The following is a 19378-nucleotide window of genomic DNA, read 5'->3' on the forward strand; positions in this document are numbered from 1 at the left end:
TGCGGCTGTATAGAACACTGGTTAGGCCACATTTGGAATACTGCATCCAGTTCTGGTCACCACACTACCAGAAGGACATGGAGGCTCTGGGGAGAATACAGAAACGGTTTACCAGGATGTTGCCTGGTATGGAGGGTCTCAGCTATGAGGAGCGATTGGGTAAACTGGGGATGTTCTCCCTGGAAAGACGGAGGATGAGGGGCGACCTAATAGAAGTGTATAAAATTATGAAGGGCATAGTTAGGGTGAACAGTGGGAAGCTTTTTCCCAGGTCGGAGGTGACGAACACAAGGGGTCACGGGTTCAAGGTGAGGGGGGCAAGGTTCAACACAGATGTCAGGGGGACTTATTTTACACAGATGGTGGTGGGGGCCTGGAATGCACTGCCAAGCAAGGTGATTGAGGCGGACATGCTGGGATCGTTTAAGACTTATCTACGTAGCCACATGAACAGACTGGGAATAGAGGGATACAAACGAATGGTCTAGTTGGGCACATGAGCGGCGCAGGCTTGGAGGGTCGAAGGGCCTGTTGCTGTGCTGTATTGTTCTTTGCTCATTTAACAGGCACTTCATCCACAGTAAAAATATTAGTTAGCAAAATCAGTCATTTCACACAAATCCTACATTGACAACCCTTCGGCCTTATGTTAACAGGCAAAATGAAATATCAAGCACTGATTTTCTTTTAGCTCCACGCCTTTTTTTAAACATTTAAAGCCCAGAATTCAATCCCTTGTCAGCTTTGACAGTTCCAATGAGCTTTAATAGTTCATTGCCAGCTTTGACGCTTATATTGAGTTCATGAACTTTTTATGCACAATCATGTCTAATTTTAACAATCCCAAAGGATGCCTTACCTCTCCAAAGGATACCCTGGCTATCCAAATGAATCCACAATGTTCAGACCATCTCTTACCTGGTCTAATCTGTTAACGTCAGGTTTCACACTCCTGGCCTCCTGAAATTCCACTTCAGTGGAGAAAGCTGATGATATAAATGGCCAGCTACCTTCTTAAACCATGCCTGCACAAACTTTGGCCTGACTCCATTCCTGCTCCTGCAAAAATAAGAAGTGCACTTTTTGCCACAATATTTCATTGACTATAAAGTGTATTGAGACATCCTGAAGTTTGAATGAAGGGTGAATGTAACATCCAGTTAGAACTTAGAGGAGCAGTACAATTTAACGTATGTGCAAACTCCCTCATGGTTTAAATTTGGTTGCTGTGGTTATTACAGGAGCAGTCAATGAAAGAAGAGATTTGCAGGCTGAGGAATAAGATAACAGAACAGGAAAGCTTGCTGCAGAATGCAATCAGTCGACTGAAGGCCACAAACCAAGTGAAGGAAGGAATGGAACAGTTCATTGTCAATCAGCGTATGTAGAATCAATACTTCAAGTTTCCTTTATATTATACAGATATATAACAGAAGAGCATGTTTATTCTACAAGTGTGTGTTTCTTATTCCCTTTAATATGTCTGAATGCCAATGTGAACAGCAAATCAAGGCATAAGGATATTCCCAAGGAATAAGGATCTTTCCTTTGAACCTGACCGCTTATGCAGGGAAAACACCAATTTTACTATCAACTCACATGACTGCACAATTAAGATTAGAAACTTTTTATCTTCCAAAATGGGAATCAACTGGGAGGTCAGAAAAATCTGAAACAGGAAGCCAGCCTGCCATGAATTCATTTTCTTGTGATTTTAACAGAAATGTGATCTCTGGCAGGTGACCAATCCACTCTCAGGAAGCATGTCCATTAAATCTTTTTAAAGAAGCTGCATGCTTTTTTAACCCTTACTGACTGGGTTTCCCAGGCTTCAGCGACCCGAGGTAAAAGGAGGAGAGAAGGACCGATTCATCAACCTTTACAGTAGTGTTTGTGGGCTAGGATAAACAGACGTATTTCCTCTATCATCTCACCCCAACAATGACCACATCAATCCCTGATCTCTCCCTGCAATCTTGCTCCATGATTACACCTGACCTCCCCAACTATGCTCCACTATTCCACAATCTCTACCCTAGCATTCACAAAACTGGCATGATCCTTGGCTGTGGCCTTTTCTGGAACGTTCCTTGACTGACAGGTAGCCAAGCCTATCAATCTGGCTTATGTCAGGGAACTCATTTTTAAAAAATCATGCATGCCGTAGAATTAAACTTTCATGGTGTCCAGGTTTCCCAATGATAACTCTTTCTACCCACTCCAAAACCCCACCTCATTGATGTTCCAGAAACTGAGGCCCTGATTATCAATGTCTTTCTGCTTCAGTGACTAAACACATTGCACCATTGATATAATCCGATAAAGAGAATTTATTGAAATGAGCTAACAGGTTAATTCAACCCTTCCACAAGCCTGCACTGGATTTAACTAACTACTGAACTGGCTGCTTCTGTGTTTAGTTAGCTAATATAAACCAGGCAGTAGTAGGTGGAGCAATTTATTTCCCCTTTGAACCCATTTTAAGCTCATTTCAATAAATTCTCTTTATCGGATTATATCAATGGTGCAATGTGTTTAGTCACTGAAGCAGAAAGACATTGATAATCAGGGCCTCAGTTTCTGGAACATCAATGAGGTGGGGTTTTGGAGTGGGTAGAAAGAGTTATCATTGGGAAACCTGGACACCATGAAAGTTTAATTCTACGGCATGCATGATTTTTTAAAAATGAGTTCCCTGACATAAGCCAGATTGATAGGCTTGGCTACCTGTCAGTCAAGGAACGTTCCAGAAAAGGCCACAGCCAAGGATCATGCCAGTTTTGTGAATGCTAGGGTAGAGATTGTGGAATAGTGGAGCATAGTTGGGGAGGTCAGGTGTAATCATGGAGCAAGATTGCAGGGAGAGATCAGGGATTGATGTGGTCATTTTACCACCCGCCAACCTATTCCACTGTAGATTATGACGGTAACAAAATAATCATGATTCCTGCTGCTATCACTGACTACTCAGGTGGTTACAAGACTAGGTAATTTTGTTCTCCATGTGGATGTGTAGCTTATTAACATTCATGGTTCAGGTATAACACATGAAAGTTCTGTCATCCTGTGAAACCAGTTTAACTAATATTCGTGGTTAGCTCTTGGTTTTTCCAGTGTTTCAGAGTCTGATAACATCTGCAACACTTTTTTTTCAGTAACAAGAACACATGATGTTCTGAAGAAGGCAAGGAGTAATTTGGAGGTAAGTTTCCACTAGAATGGTGCGAATTGGAGCAACTATTAAAAAGGTCCTGTAAACATGTTCCCTTTTTTCCTGATACAAGACCCTGTAATGGAATGTGTACCATCATTATGGATCAAATGTAATTAGTAAAGTGGTGCAAATATCCTTTTTGAGTCATTACCTTATTTTTAGGCCTGATCCCAAATACTTCCAAGATCTCCTTACATAAGTAACACTACTCCCTGCTAGCAATATTGTGATTAGTTTGCTTGGTATGTGATAACTTATAGGCATAAACCTGTACCCAAACAGAAAATGTTCACAGAACCACTCAGGGTTCCAGGACAATCCAGAATAAACTAAACCTTAATTGTCTTTTCTCACCACCATTATTTCCTGATTACGATGGGATGTAATCATGTAACCCATTAACTATCTACTCAGAGGTGACAATAGTGGCCAGTGATTTGACTTGTCTTGCTCTCCATTTTGCTTTGTTTTCTTTCCCCAGACAAATAATCACGTTGCATTTGCCTTCTTTGTTCAGTTTTTCTTTAATCAACCAATTAATTACAGAGGATAGTGTATGGCTATATCTGTTTAAAATGAAGAGCTGAGCTTCAGGTTTTTAACTCTTAGAAAACTGTATACTTGTACAGCTTTCGGCAGAATGTTAGTTCGATTTTAATCTCAAAATGCCTCTTCGCAAAGATATTTTTGTCCATCGGGTCTAATGGAGAAAAAAAGGATTACCAGCTGATGACCTAATCTGAAGTCTTGTGTTGCTATCCTCCCTAATACAGGTTATAAATTGAATGTTCATTCAAACCACAGAAACCAGGAAATTCCAAGGATTATTTGCTGGTTTGTGCTGTTATCTGATCTCCACTAAGTTGGAGAATGGAGTGTCACAATTCTCCTCACACCCCTGAGTCAAGGAGAGGAATTTTAGCCACCTTTTCCACTCGTTGCCATCAGTTGATCCCTACTGATCTGTATATACATGGATATATGGGGAGGACAATCCTGGGGCTGGCTTCATGAACCCCTCTGTAGTCTGGGTCTAAGAATCTGCCCATATACACAGCCTGGATTTGCATTTGACAACTGAACACTTTGGGAACCAGAGACCCTCTGATACTTCACCCAAGAACTAGACATCAGTATGAATCAACATCTTAATAGTATTGAAGGAAATATGAAAAAAAAAAGATTTTATCATTACAATTGGGAGTCTTGTCCATACAAGAGGTTCAAGCAGAGAAATGTATTCCTCCCTTTGGAAAGAAAATAAATTGAACGTAAGAAATAGGAGGAGAACACATGAAGAGTAGACCATATGGTTCCAAAGATGTGCTGGTTAGGTGGATTGGCTATGCTAAATTGCCCCTTAGTGTCCTGGGATGTTAGGTTAGAGGGATTAGTGGGGTAAATGTGTGGGGCTGTGGAAATAGGGCCCGGGGTGGGATTGTGCTCAGTGCAGACTCGATGGGCCGAATGGCCGCCTTCTGTACTGTAGGATTCTATGATTCTTGAACCAAGGGAAAGTAAGTCTGTCTTGTTCATAGAAAAATAAAGTGTGGTGCTGCCCAAAGTACCATCAGTGCTGATATGTCAAGGAGCAGCTTCAGTGGAATCTGATTGTGTTGAACCTCCAGGATGTTTACTTTCCTAGCCAGAACCTGTTGTTGCTCCTTTCTGACTTTCTGTTCCCTGTGTGTCCTTTGTCTCTTTTGTGAGTCTATTCAGGTGAATGATTGCACAATTTCTGGTGTAAACACCTCCCTGAATGACAGCAAAGGTTGGTAATGCTGTATTAGTATTAGCATGTGCCATGGAAGGCCAGACTGCTCCTGCCTCTTCACTGACTGTTAACACTGTTGCTTGCAAAACCGCTGCATGAATCACCTCTATTTTCTGCCATTTGCATCCAACAGTTCTCATACTCATCCATTCACAAAAAGTGCTTTTATTATGTAAAGTCCTTATTAACATCTGAAAATGTTTTTATGGACATTCAAATATTTGGGAATGATTACAAAACAGATGTTCAGGTGACACTGGATTTACACACCCAACTTTTTATTGTAGGTCATAATTCCAATTATATATAAATGCCCCAGACACTGCAATATCATTAAGTAGACTGCAAATGAAAACTCAGACATGTTAGAACAGCATTTCTGACTACAACTGTACTAATGGATACAATATAAATTAAGTTATTCTTAAATATCACCAAAGCCTAAAGATTTGGCTTCAGTCTAAGTATTGAAAATAGTGTAGTGATTGAAAATAGTAGTGAGGAGATTATACAGACATATCAATGCTTGTGATGTCCATCATATGGAGTAATCAAATGCTGCACCCTGTGCACTACAAGTAATGCTAATTCATGGGATTAAATGGACTTTTTCAGCTGTTTATTGCCCACTGTCTCTTGCAGCTGTTACTCCGGTTTTAAGTATAATAACATGGAAACAACAAGAACTGCTAAATTACTCCGAGAATATTTTTCATCTACTATATTTTTAGCTTACTATGGGATGTGGAGTAGACAGCTGCATACAAAAAGAATTCAATATATAGAATAGATTGTTTAAAATAGCTGTCTGCCATAGGGAGAAGATCATTGATTGATCTACTATTATACTACTTACTGTGCCTACCCCAGTCCAACGCCGGCAACTATATCATATCTATATCATTACTATTATAATGAATGCATTGTGGAGGTTGATTTAGTGTTTACATTTCCACGCAGTTTATTTAAACTGTCCAGGAATAGTGAAATAGCAGTTTCCCTTTATGATGCCAATGCATGTGGCAATCATAGTAAGTCTCACCCCATGTTCCAAATATTTTGTTGATTCCTACAAGTCTATTGTAAATATTCAGATCTGACTGTGTTTTATAGAATTATGTAACAACTGGCATTTATACACTGCCTTTTATATAGTAAAATATCTCAAGGCTTTTCACTGGATTTATCAAACAAAAGTTAACTCTAATCCACATATGGGGATATTACAACAAGGGATAGATTTTTAAGGAGCATTTTAGAAAGACAAAGGTTTAAGGAGAGAATTATAATACACAGAAAGAGGCCATTCAGTCCATTCTCCATGTCTTCTGGCAAATACTTAAATCTGAGTACTTTGGCTACTGACTCTTCAAAATTTGCAGATAACACAAACTTGGAAGTATTGTGAACTATGGAAGATGGTGATAAACTTCAAGATGACATAGGCTGATGGAATAGGCAGACATGTGGCCAATATAATTTATTGCAGAAAGTGTGAAGTGATACATTTTGGTCAGAAGAATGAGTGGTAATAAAGGGTACAATTCTAAAGGCGGAGTAGAGAGAGATCTGGGGTATATCTGCACAAATCATTGAGGGCAATTTGAGAAAGAAGTTAATAAAGCATATGGAATCCTGAGTTTTATAAATAACAGCATAGATAATGTTCTAATTCCACTGGTAGAGACAGATTCAACTGTGCGATTCAAAAGGGAACTGGAAATCATCTGAAGAGAAAAATTTAGAGGGATATTAAGAAAAGGGAGGGGAGTGAAGAGATGAGATGAGCTACTTTTACAAAGCCAGTATGGACACAATGGAACAAATGGCCTCTTTCTGTGCCTAACAATTCTATAATTCTGAGACAGGAGAAATAGGGGGTAAGTCTTTTGCTAGGATTGGAATACTTAGCAAAGTTTAGCAGCAAGAATTTAAAATGTTAATTTGAAATATTCTTTGGCCTGGATTAACCTCAGTAGACCTCAGTCTATTTGATTCTACCAAATGAGCTGGGCAGAATTGTGTGCCCAACTAAAAAGGAATGCTCCTTGGGGATTGCATTTTGTAGGAGGGAAGTTTCTTGATTAAATATCAATTAAAAATTGTAACAGGCTGTTGTCCCATATTGCATTTGGTGGTATTTTTCAAATTCACAGACCAGCGCAAGTTGCATAAATTTTGCAAGAGAATGACAGGACAAATAGTTTCAAAAGTTGTGCTTGGCATAATCATTCATTGCACCAGTACCATAAAGTGTTCATATTGGAAACATTCCTTGTGTTGAATATGTGCTCGGCTTAATTATTACTGTATTATTTTGTGTTTTACCTCGCCTTGTATGTTGATGGTAATATTTTTTCCTTTCCAATTACTTTTTCAGCAGAAATCTCAAAGCTTGGTTACAGCTGTCCCGGAAGCTGGAACTTCGTGAATCCCATTTTTCCAAAAGCTGAAGCAAGAAGTCTGAGTCAAAGTTCACTGTCTGGGAAGGATGAAAGATATGGTCCCAACCTGGTTTAAGTCAGAAATGTAGCAAACTACTGAAGCAGTTACCTCTTTGCCCCTTTCTAAACAAAATACACAACAATCTTGGAATCTTATCCTACAAAAATAATTTAGTACAACAGCATTTGAAAACAAAAGTAAACAACATCTTTTGTGTTTCCAGACAGAACTATTCTACATAATACAAACCTAACAGTGACTTCCTGACGATGCTGTATAAAACAATGAACAGTTGATTACTTTTCGTGTCTTGTGCAAAAATTTGAAACGGGAAGTCTTGTACTTGTGGGTAGAGTTATTCATCAAACAAACTTGCCATCTTTTGTCCCCACAAAGGCTAAGAGCCTTGCAGACTTGTTTAAAACATTACCTTAAAGCTTTAGGGCCCAGTGAGAAAGGTTAAAAGGTAATATATTTTGACTGTCTCAACATGCAAGAAAAATCCTGGTCAAAAGAACTACGTTAAGTTATTATATATTAATATAAATGCATTTGTGATCACATTAAAATATAATATATGCCAGATCAAGAAACATTGAGTCTAATGATAGCTTTGGTGAATGTCCTTGTATGAGTTCGTGCAATTTAAAACAGAAAAATATACATCCCAACAACATTTGCTACTGAATAAAATGTTCACCAAGCATAGTCATAAGAAAGGATGTGCAATAAGTTTGCCATTTGCGGCCAACTGCTGCAATATTAGCTTTATCAAGCACTGGAATAAGACAAAATTATATTTATAAGCCTCAACAACCGTATCTAGCATCATGAACATTGTTATGATACAGCTTTCTGATTTAATAACGTAACATGGTGGGTGAGAGTACGGTACAGAGTTAAGACAGGGCTGGATTACTTTGTATTTTCTATTGTACACTATTAGAAATAGTAGATAAATTTAGCACTGGTATTGTTTTTTGCCTGAGCTGTATATACATCTTGGCGGCAAATATGTGGTGTGTATGTATGCTTTTGTGCATCTTACACACAAACACACACACACACGTGAACAGGCTTATAAAGCATCTTCAATAATCAGTAAATATGTGGTGCCGAAGCTTTGCGCGCATGTGTTTTTCATTTCTGTTTTGCATGGTCATTGTGTAATTAAGTTAAAATAAGCCAGGGATCAAGGAGGACTGGGGTCGCTCCTCAGGAAATCCATTGAGAAAAGGGCAGAAGTTCTTTTTCGTGGTCTAAGCAAATGATAATTGATCACTGATGTTTGGTAGAAATCATAGAGTTCCTGCATTTAGTAGCCTGTAAATGGTTTATTTTAAAACATTATAGGTTACAGAAGATGATGATGCAATAGGTGTCTCTATGGCACAGCTGTATACTGTACAAAGCGTATATAATGATTATATAGTGTTCCTCTTTCAGGCTGTATATATTTTCCCGGTGTATATACATTCATTTGTATGATAGAGCGTAGCAATGTGTGTATGACACAGTTCTGGGAAATAAAAAGTGGTGCGTTTCCTGGATTGTTTTGGGAAAGTAATTCTGTGAAAATCTAAAAGATGTGCATTTAATGTTTGAAACAATAATTTGTTTTCATTTAATGGTCCAAATAATAAAAACATTAAATGCTCGATGCCCGTTTGACTTCTCTCTCCTTAGTGCTCTAAGAATTTTAAAAATTAACACTCACATAGCTTGTTGGATAAATAGAAAGGTCCTCAATCTGATTAGTCAGTCTGTGCCAAATTGCTTATCTCTTGATATTCGTACCTGATTATATTGGATAGTTTCCAAAGATGTCTGGTTGTCTCTCCAATCCACATTTCCCAGGTTACACACTGACTGTTAATATATTGGAGGATAGACTTGTAATGTTACAGGCATTTGGAATATAAATAAATAAATCTTGAAATCAGTGACCAAAGAATGTAGCAATTCTGCTAATCATTGGTATCTCTACTCAAGTATTTTTCTATGAGTATTAGCCAGAATAAGATCTTTAGTACACACCTGCACCAAAAATACCAGATGAGGCTTCTGTTGAAACTTTTCAACTTAGTTCAAGTTCATAAATGCCTTAAGCCTGCATTGCTGTGACACAGGTGAGAATTGAGGCAATTGAGCGGAGCTCATTTGAGCGGAAAATGATTCTAAACATGTAAAATAAATGTACATTCTTTTTTAGATACACTTAAATCTGTTAATGTTAACATGGTTGCATCAGTCAACTTATGATCCTTTCTCTAATTTAGTTAAAAACAATATTTCCATGTTCTTTGCCCCTAACTGCACTTGTCCCATAAAGTTATGTGAATCTTTTAATTAACATTTCTCTGCATTGAAAATAGAGGCACTATATTGTTGTATTACTAAACACTCAGAAGTGGCAACTATTTTAATTTCCAGGATTCCTCAAAGTCCTACATCTATCAAATTCACCCTTGCCTTTAAGCCCATGGTGGGAAAAATGTAGCATCCTTGTAGATCTATGTGAACTGTGAATACACAAAAATAGCTTAATGGTGTGCGTGTGGTGGGGGGGGGGGGGGGGGGGGAAGAGAGAGAAGATCGTTATAGGCAAGACAGGAGATCAGGTGAAGACAACACAATACCCATTCTTTTAATAAGCTCACTTTATTTTTGTTACAATCTTAAAAGTATACATATCTATTTATACATTTAAAAGAGCACTCCAATTGTCTCTCTAAAGACTTAAGTATTCATGCCATTTCATACACAAGTAAACCTAGGCCACTTTGTACACCAGCAGAAACTTGGAGGGAGAAAACATTTGGCATTCAGATCACTAACACCATAAGTCTTTGCAATTCCTCAAACTATTCGCACTGCCCCAAGGATATTTTAGATTCTTTGTCATTATTTCCCTGGAATGAAACTCTGTCAGGAACACTGACACAGCTCTCAGTTTCTTATTTGCTTCAAAGGGAAATAGATGCAGCATGATTATTTCTGAGTAAAAAGTGCCAAGAAAACATCAATTGTACAAATCAGTTGTATTTCACCGTTGCAGTGTTCCATTTCTGCTACTAGACTCTGCTAGCAAGTCATATTAATATCCAACAATTGTTGCCATCAGATTGAAGTCTAGAATGTGCCAATTATTATTTCCCAATTTATCAGATAGTTTCTACAGATGAGCAATAACCTCAGATATTAGACTGTGATATTCAAACAAGGTAATATTTCAAATTCACACCACACCACCTGTAATTTGCAGTTTTACATTAGTTTCCTGTATGTGCTGATACAAAATAAATATCAAAGTAGCATCTACATTTTAAAATAAATTGAAATGAAGCCTCTCGACTTGTTCCATTTCCCTGTTGTTTATTTTTGCTGGCCGAAATGCCATGTTGAGATCAACTTAGCCTGAAAAACTTAGAGCTTGTGAACCCTAAATGACTCCATAGGCATAATGTTCTCCTATTACTCCAACTTTCCTCTCAGATATCACAATGGGATCAAATCACAAGGCATAATATCACTGTAAGCAAATGAGATGGGATTTCATAGAATCACAGAACAAAACACCACAGAAAGAGGCCATTTAGTCATCTGGCTCTTTCAAGATATTATCCTACTCCCCTGTCCTTTCCTCATGGCCCTGTAAATATTTTCTTTCCAAGTATTTATCAAATTCCCTTTTAAAAGTTACTATTAAATCTGTTTCGAGCAATGAAGGCCAGGTCACAACAACTTGCTGTCTAAAAATGTTGCTCCTTGCTCTTTTGCCTGTCATCTTTAATCTCAAGCCTCTGGTTACTGCCCCTTTGCCACTGGAAATTATTTTTCCTTACTCTAACAAATACCATTCATAATTCTGAACACCTCTATCAAATGTCCTATTAACCTTCCCTGCTCCAAGGAGAATAATTCTAGCTTTTTCATTCTCTTCACATAACTGAAATCCCTCACCCTTGATATCATCCCAGTAAATCTCTTCTGCACCCTTGACCTCTATATCCTTCTTACAATGTGGTAAATTGACAACATTCTAGCTGATGCTTAACCAGTATTTTAGAGGCTTAGCATTTTTTATTTTGTACTCTTTGCCACAATTGCTAAAGCCAAGAATTTCATACACTTTTCTTTTAATAACAAACAACTTCACAACTTGTCCTGTAACCCTCAAAGATTGGTGTTCTGTTGTTGTATCCCCCTTTAAAATCGTACACTTTATATTGCCTCTTCTCATTCTTCTACCAAAATTTATCACTTCACACTTCTCTATATTTAATTTAATCTGCCACCTGGCCATTTCAGTAGTGCATTCTGAACTTCATTACTGTTATTATTTAATCACAAACCAATCGGCTATCGTGCAAATTAGGTCTTGACCTACCTAATTTATAATATTCTAACTCTAACCTCATGGACTGAAAATTTTATTTTTGTAAATCCTTCAACAGCATTGTAAATACATCTGTCAAATCAGGTGAGATCCATTGCTTGATGGACTTCACATCTTGCAAACTAATATTCTGGACTACATGTTCCATTGGGAAATATTCACATCTGTACATCTACAACAAAGTAAACAGGTGTGCCAATATAAAATAGGTTCCACGTCTTAAAGACAGCACACTGTTGAAAGCAGGATTTCTTTCCACACAGTAAACATTAGGAGGTTTCAACCAAAAACAAAGCTCACTTCATTAAAACAAAAAAAGTAAAGCCACACCCGCAAATTAAAATGCAATACTTATTAAATACTAAGCAAGCTTTTATGGTATATACCTATTATATCTTTTGAATTCCAACTATAAACTTCTCCTTATGTAACAGTTCATCATGACTAAGATAGTCCCTTGATTTCAGATGCATTTCAAGTTTCCCAAAATGCAAGTTCACAGTGAACAATCTGCATTTCCATGCTATAGTATTCAGTGTCTGACTTGTACCTCAATCCAGTAAAGTGCTTGTAGCGATTATGTAGAAGGCAACCGACACAACTACTAAAATCCTAATGAAGCTCCGTCACTGAGCAGCCAACCAACAGAGGCATTCAATTACCATTTGGACATGCTGGTTATAGAGATGACAGATCAAATTGGCTTATAGAGTAAAGTAGTAACATATTTCTTCTTATAACGATGGGTGGCACTAAGAACCATCACACCATCCTAGGACAAAAAAGTATTAAAACATTAAAAAGCAGCATTAACTTTGAACTGATCTTAGAATAGCTAACCAGATTGTTCAAATTGAGGTCAGGGAAAGTAACAACTACATATAATTGAGCAACCAAGAGAAGAGTTGATGCACCAAATAGTGAATAATTCAGTTTTTAAAAATTTTAAATCTCAATATTGAGCTAAGACTCTATTTGCTGACATCATAAACAATTGTAACACACTTTCTTTATTATGACCAGTCAAAGTCTAATAGCTTAGAAGTACCATGAGCCAATAAATTAGCACACTGAAATTCAATTAAGATGTTTTGGCATGTGTGTGTCTCCCAGTATCACGATTTATAAATCAAACACAAGCAGAAAAGTTTCACTTACAATCTGTACTTTCTACTGATCTTATCTGGGGAGCAGTCAGAATTAGTCTCAGTGCCCTTGGGTTATAGAAGGAAGAATAAAAATTCCATAGAATCGTTATTACCATTTCCTAGATCTTGCAAATGTGTGGATATCAAGGAGGGGCAGAATCAGGTGTGGTTGTGATTCCCACAATTGAATTGGTTATTGACTATTGCTGGCCTGGGCCACAAATTTAAAAATAGATACCTGGACAAGGCATCAGTGTTTTTTCAGCACTTTTGGAGCATACTCCAGCAGTTATCATTGGAAAGTTAAAAACATAATTATAGTATGGTCAAATGTTCTCTTTATGGGAGGTCTTACCTTACCTACCTCTGAGCCAGAAGCTCCAGGTTTGAGTCCCGACCTAGGGCTTAATGGTTAGGGAAGGTGCATTAATGACGCAGTCAACAGGTTGAATATCAACCTGCAGTATCCTCCCAACACACCAATAGAGGCAGTAAAAGCGGGAGAGACTCTTGATCAGTCATGCTTAGCGTGGAGTGGTGCCCCTCAAGTTATCAGCCTCTGGTGACAGGCTAGCCGCCTGTTCCAGTTAAAACTCGCTGTGAAATCAGATGAATGTCTGCTTTGTGCATCACTAGGTGTGGGAAAAGAAACAAACAAGTGTGTTTTCTAATGCCTGGAACTCCGTATAAAACAATTACCAAATCAGACTAAATGCTCAAGATGCACATATTAATCTAAGGCGGCAAAGACATTGGCAGGCATATCTTGGGCTCTGAGGCAAATGGCTACATCATTATTTCTGGTGAATCTGTACTCAGTGTTAAGGGCTACATGAAAATTCTTCTTGACCACCAAGTCCGCAGTGTTGGTCGAAGCAAATGCCACTGAAATGCTATGACATCCATGGCAGTGATGTAAGTGAGCACTAGACAAATTTTAGAAAAACGTGGAATCCAGGACATAAGGGGTCACCTACTCTCTGCTACTAGCCTATTGGCTTTGATGCTGGGCATTTTCTCTGAACCATAGGTTACAATTCTAAAAATCCCAGCCATTGCACCTCCTGCATGCCAAATTGTGGTGTTCAGCTGACAGAAAGCTCTCGCACTGGCCGAGTTGTGGCACCAGCCTTCTTTAGTGCTCTTAGATTACAGAATGCAACTCATTTCTTCTTGCTCTTTTGAGATACTCAAACCTTGTGGCAGCAGAGAAGCCAATGGGAACACAGTATACTTGCAAACTCTGTTCGAAACACCACTTTCAACAGATGTCTCATGGTACAGAAGGAAGGGCATTGTTCAATAGACAAGGCACTCTAAAATTGACCATCAAAGAAAGAGATGAACGAAAGTGAATGATGCAAAGTAGCTAACGAAATAAAAATGCACAAAGAATGCCTTTCACAACACTAAGATTCTTTGAGAGTATTACAAATTAGTACTTTGCTGAGCTAACAACGGTGATAGTCAGCTATTAGCAAACCTCACTGCAAAGGTCAAGGAGATAGAACTGGTCCTGAGCACCATCCACTGGAATCCACAGATTGCCCTCGAAGTACTGGTTCTCTTAAAGAAATTCAAGAATGGACAGTCTCCTGTCATATATTGAAGACACACAGCAAATCTGTAGTCTTCAAAATCATTGGTCTCTGACTACTGCAACTGTTTGAAAATATCACCTGGTCAGGTAAGAACTCTTGACATGAAGAAAGCCCTGCTGGTATCCAAATCAAAATTCCCTCCAGATTGGTATAGATCTAGAGTTGAGCAAGATTAACTTGGAACCATACAAGACCTAAAAAACCCACATAGGTTTTCACAATGAATGGCATTATGCATACGACAGCAGAGTTTGAAAAATTGTATGTTGTAGGTGATCAGTTTAGTATTTACATAAGTGTATTAGTCAACCTTAGGAAAATTATGTTTATAGCTTTTAATAATTCTGAACAAGTATCAAGGCTTGAGCATTTAAAGACTCCTGTACACTCTGCATCTAATATTGACTTTTCTACTTCTTTATTTTGGGCTCTCAACATAGTTTTCAGTGAACAATTAACTGAAGGATTTAATGTGCTTCAACAAGCTGATAAAAGGAAATGGAAAAATGCACGTCTTTCACTATTGATCATATTCAATCTGAATAGAAGTTGAAATGTATGACAAACTTACTTTTATTGAAAGTGCATATAGATGATTCAGCATCACATGGTTCGGTTCAGGTAGTAAAGCAGGATCACACTAAGTGAGGAAGGCAGGCTGATTAATCACAGAGTCTCAATTGCTTACATAAGATTATAAAATAAAAAGTAATATTTTAAATAAAAAATAACACTGCAAGCTGAACTATTCATATCCACTTAATCCACACTAAAATTCCCTCAAGATCAAATATTGATGCTGGAGTCAGAAAGGAAAGAGAAATTTAAGGAAAAATTAGAGAATTTTGGAAAGGAAATAGAAAATACTAGAACAGACTGAAAAAGAACAGAGATGAAAATAAGAAAGGATACATAAATAATAGAGCAGAAAATTGGAATTTGAGGGGGAAATATAACTTGCCACCCAATTACTATATATCAAGCCATCCAGGGTGGTCCAAAAATAGTGTGAAATAATTCATAAATAAAAATAAAATAATGATTGACAAATCCACTGGACCATAGGTTGTTTATGCTAGGTTGATGAAGGAGAGTAGGAAAGAAAATCCAAGTGCAGTACATCCACCAATTCCCATTAGTTCACAGCATATTTTACTTCTTCAAATACTCCATAAATTGGTCAAACATGATTTCCCTTTCACAAAAACATGTTGACTCGGCCTGTTTTTTCCAAGAGTCCTGCTATAACATCTTTAATAACAGTTTCTAACATCTTCTCAATGGCAAATTTTAAGCTAACTGGCCTGTAATTTCCTGCTTTGTCTCCTTTTTGAACAAGGAAGTTACATTCACTATCTTCCAATCAAATGGAAAATTCTCCAAATCCAGGGAATTTTGGAAAGGAAAACCAACACATCAACAACCTCACTAGCCACTTCTTTTAAGATCGTAGGATGCAGTGATGGTGCACAGTGCCAACAATTTTCTCAGTACTACTTGGTGATTATAATTTTTCCAATTTCTTCCTTAATTTCCACTTCCTGAGTTACAGCTATTTCTGGGAGTTACTTCCATCCTCTATATACAAGACCAATGCAAAATCCCAGTTCAATTCATGAGCCATTTTCTTATTTTCCATTATTAATTCTCCAGACTCACTTTCTATAGGACCAATGCTCACTTTGTTAACTCTTTTTTAAACATCTTTAGAAACTCTTTATATTTGTCTTTATATTTCTAATTTTCTCTCGTGCTATAATTTTTTCCTTCCTCAATCTTTCGGCCATCCTTTGCTTTTTTAAAATATTCTGTCCAATATTCTGACCTGCCACCTATCTTTGCATAGTTATATGCTTTTTCCTTAAGTTTTATACTACTTTTAAATTAACTATGGATTCCTCTCCTCGATTTTCTCCAGAATTTATCCATTCTGATGATTCTGACATATTACCTTACATGCCCACCAACACATTTCTATTGACCAATTCTTTAACCTAATCTGCTAGTTCACGATAGCTACTGTTCTTTCATGCCCTTATTTAAAAGTTTACAAGACTAGTCTTGGACCCACTCTTCTCTCCCTCAAATTGAACATAAAGTTCAATCATATTACGATCGCTGCTACCGGCGGGTCCCTTCACTACGAGGGCATTAATTAATCCTATTTCATCGCACGACATCAGGTCCAATATAGTCTGCTCGTTGGTTGATGCCAGAATGCGCTATTCTAAGAAACTATCCTAAAAACAATGAATTCCTCATTTATGCAACCTTTGCTCATCTGCTTTTCCCCGTCTATATGCAGATTAAAATGCACTATGATTATCACTGTACCTTTTTGACAAGCTCAAGTTATTTCTTCCTTTATACCCCATCCTACCGTATGGTTATCGTTAGGCAGCCAGTACACCATTCCCACAGGGACTTCTTGCTTTTACTATTTCTTATCTCTACCCAAACCATTTCTACATCCTGGTTGCCTGAATTTAGGTTATCCCTTCTCAGTGTGCTAATACTATCATTAAATTAAGAGAGCCACTCCTCCACGTTTTCCTAGCTTCCTGTTCTTCCTGAACATAGGTTAAAGTCCAACAGGTTTATTTGGCAGCACTAGCTTTCGGAGCCTCAAGCTCCTTCTTCAGGTGAGTGAGGACTTGTGTTCACAAACAGGGCATATAAAGACACAAACTCAATTTACAAGACCATGGTTGGAATGCGAATCTTTACAGGTAATCAAGTCTCAAAGGTACAGACAATGTGAGTGGAGAGAGGGTTGAGCACAGGTTAAAGAGATATGTATACAATTATTATGTAACCTCTAGCCCTATCTGATTTACTCAGATTTGTACTCCCTGTCACTGTCTATCACTTCCAACATTAATACCTTTCTCTCTTGCTTTTGCCTATGCTCTTTGATTTACCACATCTTCCCAAATTTGATTCCTTGCTCCCACTATTTAGTTTAAAATCTCCTCTGCTTCCCTAGTTACACTAGAACACAGGTCCCAGGGTGGTTCAGGTGCAGACCATACCAATGGTAGATCCACTTAGTACAGATGCCAGTGCCCCATGAACCAGAACCCACTTCTCCTACAGTTTTTGGGCCACATATTCATGTCTGATTTGATGCACCCTATGCCAATTTGCATGTGGTTCAGGTAAGAACCCAGAAATTATTACCTTTGAGGTTGAGCTTTTTAATTCAGTGCCTAGCTCTTCATACTCTCTGTGCAGAACTCTTTCCTGGATTTAACCATGTCGCTGATACCTACATGGGCCACGACAACCGGATCCTCCTCCTCCCACTCACAGTCCCACCCTCCTGACCACTGACAAAATCAGAAAACCCTATCCTAAGTGGTGTGACTACCTCCTGGTACAAAACATCCAGGTAACTTTACGATGTGTCATACTATCTGAAGCTCAGCCTCCAGCTCAATGACTCTCCAAGCCAAAGCTCCTCCAGCCACACATACTTAACTGCAAATATGTTTGTCCTGGATCACACTAGCATGTAGAAGCTCCCACATGCTACACCCTTGATACATCACCTGCCCTGCTATCATTAATGTGTTTTAATCACTTATTTATTTTATGAGCTCATGCACTTCAGTAGCAAGAATCAAAAGACAGATTGTCTAAATGCAGAGAGACTGCTGGTGAGTGAAGTACACAGGGATCTAGGTGTTCTTGCGCATGAATCACAACAAGCTAGCAAGTAGGTCCGACAAGTAGTTAAAATGACAAATGGCATTTGGCCTTTATTGCAAAGGGGTTGGGGTTTAAAAATGGGGGGTTTTGTTGCAATTGTACAGGATGTTGGTGAGGCTCACCTGGAATACTGCATACAGTTTTGATCCTCTTACCTATAAAAGGATTGGATTAACATTGGAAACAGTCCAAAGGAGATCCACCAAGCTAATTCCTGGGATGAGAGAGCTGTCCTATCAAGAGAGATTAAATAATCTGGGTCTGTATTCTTTAGAGTTTAGAAGAGTGAGGGGTGACCTTATTCAAACATACAAGATCCTGAGCAGGCTTGAAAGGGTGGATGTTGAGATGTTTTCACTCATGGGAGGGTCTCAAATAAGGGGACGTAACTACAAATAAAGGGCTGGTCATTTAAAACTGAGGTGCATAGAAATTTCTTCTTGCAGAGGGTGGTGAACCTCTGGGATTCTCTGCCCCAAAGGGTGGTGGAGGCCGGATCATTAGAAGTATTTAAAGTGGAGGTGGGTAAATATTTGATAGATCAAGGAAAAGAGGATTATGGAGAAATGGCACAGAAAAGGAGTTGAGGCTGACATAGATCAGCCATGATCGTACAGAATGCAGGGCAGGCTTGAAGGACATGGTGGCCTACTCCTGCTTCTATTCCTTGTGTGGTCTTTATATATTTTGTTAAAAGGGAAAGTCCTTGTTGAAAAGCTTTCTAAACTCTTGGAATGCCTTTGACAATTTCCCACAGAGAACATTTAGTAAAACTAAAAGTCATAGGAAGCCCTAAGTGAAGGTGGGATAGGATTTATTTTAAAATAAGAAACAGTGCATATTGGTGGGAGGCAGTTTGATCTTTGGGGACTTGATGTCAGTACAGTACCCCAGACCTCAATATTTGGACTCCCGTGGTTTCATAGCTAAATTGCTTAAATGCAGAATTCAACCAAAGCTCATTAAATAGCAGAGGGAGCAATAAGGGCAAGAGATAACAGCTTGGAATAGGATTTAGTCTGGGTATTCAGTTGAGCAGACAACTGAAATTTAATATTGAAATTTAATGTTGAGGGGCAAAAAATG

The 19378-nt window shown here is 38.2% G+C and overlaps 2 protein-coding genes across 17 annotated transcripts in view; one reads left to right on the forward strand and one right to left on the reverse strand.

Annotated features, from left to right (window-relative positions):
• Positions 1-9098, forward strand: part of pde4dip (phosphodiesterase 4D interacting protein) — a 425654-nt gene extending 416556 nt beyond the window's left edge. For 6 of the 16 annotated variants that reach the window (XM_078218377.1, XM_078218378.1, XM_078218362.1 and 3 more), the window contains 4 exons: positions 1242-1380; positions 3156-3202; positions 4925-4985; positions 7369-9098. In XM_078218377.1, the coding sequence (XP_078074503.1) occupies positions 1242-1380; positions 3156-3202; positions 4925-4985; positions 7369-7508 (387 nt within the window). In that variant the 3' untranslated portion in view covers positions 7509-9098. Of the gene's footprint in view, positions 1-1241; positions 1381-3155; positions 3207-4924; positions 4986-7368 lie in introns of all 16 variants that reach the window. The other 10 variants (XM_078218366.1, XM_078218370.1, XM_078218367.1 and 7 more) reach the window with 6 other exon arrangements.
• A 958-nt stretch (positions 9099-10056) lies between these two features.
• The window catches only part of LOC144497309 (5'-AMP-activated protein kinase subunit beta-2-like), a 39909-nt gene continuing 30587 nt past the window's right edge, over positions 10057-19378 (reverse strand). The window contains exons 7-8 of the mRNA XM_078218379.1: positions 15153-15221; positions 10057-12604 (exon numbers count right to left, since the gene is read on the reverse strand). Of these exons, the coding sequence (XP_078074505.1) occupies positions 12527-12604; positions 15153-15221 (147 nt within the window). The 3' untranslated portion in view covers positions 10057-12526. The remainder of the gene's footprint in view (positions 12605-15152; positions 15222-19378) is intronic.

Source organism: Mustelus asterias, chromosome 8 (assembly GCF_964213995.1).
Source record: "Mustelus asterias chromosome 8, sMusAst1.hap1.1, whole genome shotgun sequence".
Lineage (NCBI taxonomy): Eukaryota > Metazoa > Chordata > Chondrichthyes > Carcharhiniformes > Triakidae > Mustelus > Mustelus asterias.